Source organism: Nylanderia fulva, unplaced genomic scaffold (genome assembly GCF_048542155.1).
Source record: "Nylanderia fulva isolate GAGA-0341 unplaced genomic scaffold, ASM4854215v1 Scaffold4, whole genome shotgun sequence".
Lineage (NCBI taxonomy): Eukaryota > Metazoa > Arthropoda > Insecta > Hymenoptera > Formicidae > Nylanderia > Nylanderia fulva.
Window position 1 is genome coordinate 4977538 of NW_028190476.1, and position 6829 is coordinate 4984366.

The window sequence follows — 6829 nt, forward strand, 5'->3', positions numbered from 1 at the left end:
TACATTTAGTTAGTCAATATATTTCAGATTATGAGATATCCAAGCCAATTACACGAACACTTATTTGATTTATATAAGATTTTACTTTTGTCTAAATCTTTTAATTATATTTCACCTATTATATAATTCTATATATTTTACAGCATCGGTAGATATGTATAAAATAATTAAATATAAAAATTACACATTATATATATATAAAGTTTCTCTTTTACATTTTTTTATGATTGTTTTATGATAATATTGCATCCGTTCTATCCCACTTATGCAATTGGAATTCAACTCGAAAAAATAACGAAGTAATGAATTAACGTCAAATAGTAAAATTTTTTAACATCAAAATTTATGAAAGTGATACGGGCTTCTTTTCCTCAATAAATAACATCAATATACTTTTACATTCTGTCTCTTTCTATGATTTTTCCTGGATTGCACAACATTATTTTACATGGTTAATAACTTTAAATGTAATTTGAAGTTGGACAAATCTTAATAAATGATTTATTATATAATTTCATAATTTTGTACACATATATATATGTAATATGTAATAATATATTTTATTGCATATTTCGTTACAAGAGCAAATTTTATTTAAAAAAGATAGCCTTGCAGTGCAGTGCAATATAATACAATTCGTCTAAATTAAAATTGGCTTATAATAAAACACTAAGTGAATAATGTCGATTTTATAAAAATATATTGCAATATTAGTAATATCCTTGAAACACAAATTTAATACTGTAAGAGAGCGATTTTTGCTTCTCTTTGCCAAATGTGCACTTATTTTTATTTTTAATTATTTTTCAGTAACATCAATTGTTTTCTTATATAAATCACTAATTATACATATTATATTTACGTTATTATTATTTATTATAAAATGAAAATAACAACATAAATAATGACCAAGATGGATTATTGATCATCATCATCAATTGTCATGTTAACATTTATATCGTCATTATGTTGCGCACTAGAACGATTCATTAATTCAAGGATTGACGAAATCACAAATATTTCTGCATGCTCAAGAAACATTTAATACGCACAAAATTATTCCTATTGATTTAAGAAAATTAAACGCACTTTAATTATGGGATATCTAAATTACTTTAAAAATTATTATTTTATTTAAATTACTTGTATCTTTCTATATACACATATAAAATCACTTATTGTTAGTTAATTTTTTAATCTAATTTTAAACTGCGGTGCTAACAAATTATTAAGAAACAAATAATTTAATTTAACGAAATGATAATGTTTCTCAATTGCAACAAGATCACTTTATTTATTCTGTAGATATCATTGACTGTGATAATAGACAATGATAGACAATTCAGTTAACTAGTAATTGCGATAAGCATTAATATCGATCTTAAAGCGAGCGTCAGATAATGTGATCCATCAAAATGCGTGGCATTAAATTAACAAATTGAACCGGCTCTGTGAGATCAAAGGCGCACAAATAGACAAGAGAATGCGATTATGTAGTCGTTACATTCCGCTGCAAATTGCGCTCATGCAGAGATCTCGCGCTAGGTAATCGCAGGGGACGGTAAAATCGATCCTTTCCCGAATAGCATGTTGGATATCTCTATTATTGCATTATCGAGCAACACAATACATGTGAATTAATAGCCAACAATAAGATCTTGTCTCACGAGTGTACCGAAATTAGTAGAATACAATTATTATGCCAGTCGAAAGACGGATGTTTTGGTTGAATAATTTGCATAAAGCATATTAATTGTCCTAATAAAGCTTGCAATATTTTTTACAATAAATTTAAATGTTAAGTTCAAATTAATTCAAAGTTTATCATTAATCTGAAACATCGCGTCTAAAAGTCATCTGAATTTTGTGGAATTATTAAACTACAAGTTTTCAATCGACAAAGTTTGTTGGTTGAAAACTTCTAGAAATTATTTAAAAAATATTTAAAACATGTAAATTGAAAAACGAAAGAAATTACAAACGAGGAATAAGTGTTGAATGTTGAATAATGTAATAAGTCGCTGATATATTCTGAGAACTTAAACCGCCACTTGTAAAATATATACGAGTAACTTTTACGATGTTCGAAGAGTGTGCTCGCACTGAAAGACAAATGAACATTAAATCAGGAAATGTCTGTTTGGGCGGTAGAAAACCGGTAGAGAACCCATTTTACGTTCCAACGGGACAGACCCAATCACCTAATGTCTACTTCGGAATGTTATCTCCGGATTGTTATTTATTACCGTCGTAACTTAAACAATTCCCTGTTATTTTTCCGCGAATAATGCAAAGCATGTTCTATAGAAATCACCGCAATTCGTTTAGTTAATTTTTCATAAAATACACACATTCGCGTAAAATCAATGGCAAATCTTCATAAAACCAAATTCTCGTTTTTCTTGGCAATCGAAATGCGAATACGATATAGCTAACCAGCTTTATACTGGATATAGGAATAAATGAATAATTATTTTCTCGAGGATAATAAAATTGCCGTAAATCAATTGACCAGAAGGGATATATATAATCACTGTAGGTCAATTAGCAGGCGGTTCATACCGATAAATGTTTACAGGCTTAAACCAACATATCTTAGCGTAACATAGTCTTTCGCACAGATGACGATGATAACGCCGCCGGAATTGCTACCTTACAGACAATCTGCACCTTATGTAGTAAGCACGTGACGTAATGATAGTGCACGGCAATAGAAGACACCGTGGTACATGATTTATGTTAGCGCGATGGAGTCGGCTATGCTTTACCCTGATAATGAAGCATTAGAAAATCTTACGCAAACCGACACAGCCGCCGGACATAGGCGATAATAATGCGCTCGTTACAATTAGTATTACGCCTTACTTGCATTGCGTTAAATAGAAATTTGTTGTTTCCTACGTATAATATACAATATTGCATCATGTGAGTGATGTAAAAGAAATATTTCAGAAAAGTATTCGAACATAATAGAACTGTATAATAGACATATATATAGATATGGATATACATAAATATATTCCGATATTATGAAGAAATATTTTATTCATATATGCATTTCATGTGTATCGTTGTCATTATTATTAATAATTAATTGTTATGGACAATAATAATTATATATTCAATAGCAATACTTTACAGCTGGAATAATATAGTACAATTAAAATTTAATCAAAATAAAACTATTGAAAATTAGCTTTAGCATTATTTATTTATTTATTTTAAAGATGTGCTTAATTTGTCATAAAAGAATTTTATCTCTAATCTTAAATTTAATAAAATCCCTTGAATTAATCTTGTTAATATTCAACAGTTTTAACATATCTCATACATTCAAAGATACATGACAAAACAGTTTTACAAAGCTGCATCAAACTGCGCTCACATATGTACATATATATGCATGTATCTGCATAAAGTCGCCAGGCTCCATTTACTTACTGGCGGTTCGCGCACGTTTAGCATGTTATACAACTGCTGCACATTATGCGTTATAATATATATACATATATATATATATACCTGCGTGATATATCGTGTGTAAATGGCGTTAGATTCTAGGTAGGTGTGGCGATAGGCCGACCATTGGCTTCCTTCGCTATTGGCGGGGTGCAGGGTGTGCGAAATGAAAGTCCATTCCCTATATAAAGGGTGGTTTTCCAGCACGAAGACAACAGAAACCGATCTATTTTACTCACGCGCGAGTATCGTTCACGCCAAAGTATTTCAACATGAGGGCTCTGGTATGTGCATCCCCGATCACAGTTGTAAATCTTTGTGACGCGCGAGAGAGAATTCGGTGACGAATAAATAATATCTCACCAAATTGTTTCGATCGAAGTTTCAAAGCCGTTTGTGCCGATCTAACTCCCCAATTTTTCCGTGCTTTTTCATGGTGTTTCTTCAAAACTTCACATTTGTGAATGCGACGCACAGATCTTTTTCGACAGAAACGATCAATTATCGACTTTCGTTTATTAATATTGATCCGTAGACTTCGATTCAATTCTATTGGAAAATTGCTTCAGATAAATTACCATCTTAAATATATATCGTTACAGTTCGCAAATTTATCTTCGTGCTCCAATTAATATATCGAATAATTTTCTCATCTATTGCTTAATTTTGATTTTTTCCTATAGATTTTCGCTATAAAAATTAGATTAGACAAAAGTTTTCACGATAATTGTCTATCGATCTTGAGAGATTCATTCGTTCATAAATTTTGACTCGCTAAGTTCTTATCGACATATTGTTCTTGACTATAAATTAATATTGTAATAATTTCCGATAATCGCTATTTCGCACATAATTACTTATCTGTTTTTTGCTGATGATCCCTTATTAAATATTTTTATTTCTTTTCTTTATTCTTATTCAATGTGTTTTTTCCCAATGTTGCACAGATCTGCCTGATGCTGGTTGCCGCAGCATTCGCCACCGAAGTAAAGAATGTCCAGAAGCGTGGTCTGAGTTTAGGTGGATGGGGAGGACTCGATGGTCTGAGTTTGTCTAGTGGATATGGTGGTGGATATGGTGGTGGATATGGTGGTGGATATGGTGGTCTGAGTTTAGGTGGACTAGATGGTGGACTAGATGGTGGTCATGGCAAGATCGCCATCGCCATCAAGGAGAGGACTGTTCCAGTCGCGGTTCCGCACCCAGTTCCCGTCCCAGTTGACCGTCCGTACCCCGTTAAGGTACGAATTAGAATTACTTCAACTTTTCGCGACGATCATCACAACACCTCATTCATTATTTTTTTCTTCAAATATATTTAAGTTATAAAATGTGGAAACCATTTAGCAAGCAAATTGAATTAGTATACAATTCAATTCCATTTAAATGTTAATTTAATTTTGAATATTATGTTATTAAATATAATTATTATAAAATAGGAACGATATATTTAATTCGACCCAAACTAGCCAAGAAAATTTTTATTTTATTTCCACAACGTTTCGACCATCTGTTTTTTGGTCCTTTTCAAGTGAAAAATTCCTTGATAAAAGCGCAGTTGTCAACTAACTGTGCGTTGTGGAAATAAAATAAAAATTTTCTTGGCTAGTTTGGGTCGAATTAAATATATCGTTCCTATTTTAAATACCACTAGCGACGTTTTAAGTATTCAATTTGATAATTATTATAATTATTATAAAAAAATGTCAAATTCATAATTTGATAGTAAATGAAGTTTTGTATAATTTTTTCACGTGCGGTATCACAAATATGCAATCGCGTCTAAATTCTTTGTCGTCTCTTTCAGGTTCCAGTCGCCGTTCCAGCGCCCTACCCAGTTATTCAAACGAAAACTATCACGGTTCCCGTAGAGAAGCCAGTTCCAGTCGCCGTTCCAGTGCCACAACCCTACCCAGTTATTCAGACGAAAACTATCGCGGTTCCCGTAGAGAAGCCAGTTCCAGTCACGGTTCCTGTCAAGGTCCCAGTACCCGCCCCATACCCCGTTAAGGTAAGCTAGTAATGAATTTTACTTTAAGAATAATCTATATCTTTGTACTTCTCTGTAATTAATTGATATTTCTATATATAATCGGAAGATAAAATAATTAGAGATAGCAAACAATTTTACGAAAGATAAAAACCACACAAACTTTTTGGACTCGTCAGTTAGAATTTATATTATGATTCGTAGAAAGAGAAATATTGTCTTTCAAATTCTAATATAATTTCTGATAAATCTTAATTATCTTGTATTATTACAGAACATTTAGTTCATTATGCTAATATATCGTGTATAATCCTTCAGTTTCCGAATGCAACAAGTAGAAATCGATTTCGAGATAGCGATTACAACATCAATGTTGAGAGCTCTCAGTTCCCTAGTTTAACTAATTGACTGACTATGTTAATTGATTGGTATTTGGGTTTGGTATGTTGTGATAAGGATCATTGTTTTCGTCGCTTATACAGGTGTTACACGATTAAATAAACGTACATAAAGGAGCCGTGTGTAATCGATCGCAGTTCAAATATATTATTTTGCAATCGCAATATTATAATTAAATTACGAGCGAAATTTATGCTTGAAGCTACGTCGAATAATTGATGATTGATATGTTTGGCTGATGCAATTAACGATTGTCAGAAAATTAAAGTATATATGTTACATTACTTATATTGATATTATTTATAATAATTATAATGAAATAACTAATATTATATAATTTGATAATTAATTTTATAAATTCAATATTTGAAATATATTTCCAAGATTGCGATTAATCTAAATAATGGTCCGATCAAATGGAAAAGTATAGTTACTTATTCTATTGGAACGAGATTTGTTTATTTCTTAATTATCAATTAATCTCTTATCATTTTGTGTTTTAGGTTGCAGTGCCTCACCCAGTCCCAGTTGCAGTACCCCATCCAGTTCCAGTTGCGGTTCCGCAACCGGTCTACATCAAAGAAACGGTTCCCGTTTACATTAAGGGACACTACTAGATGAATTTCTCCTCCAAAAAAAAGTCACATACACGCCACCCCGCTCCATTTCGCGACCTTTTTTCCCAACAGCGCAAAATCCATCACGACGAGCAGACGACGTTTCTTCTTGTCGTGTATAGTACCTTTAATTCACGGAATAAATCAATTTTGTAAATGTTTTCATAAAGAAACTATATATGAATTTTTCCCTCTTCTCTCCTGCGCTTGTAACTCATTTTTTAGCTTGATAGAACAAATATAATTTAAAACAGAAAACTTATTAATTATATGTTATATCAAAGTTTTCGCGATATTTTAAATTCTCTTAAATATTTCCTTAGACTACAGAAGAATATTTGAGACTCGTTTTAGAGTTTAAAAA

The 6829-nt window shown here is 31.5% G+C and overlaps 1 protein-coding gene across 1 annotated transcript; it reads left to right on the plus strand.

The window, feature by feature from the left end:
* The first annotated feature begins 3716 nt into the window (after positions 1-3716).
* On the plus strand, positions 3717-6626 carry LOC114936258 (uncharacterized). Its single transcript, XM_029309405.2, has 4 exons — positions 3717-3743; positions 4407-4700; positions 5267-5470; positions 6352-6626. Exons 1-4 carry the CDS (start codon positions 3732-3734, stop codon positions 6463-6465), a joined length of 624 nt encoding a protein of 207 aa, XP_029165238.1. The 5' UTR covers positions 3717-3731; the 3' UTR covers positions 6466-6626.
* Positions 6627-6829: the final 203 nt, after the last annotated feature.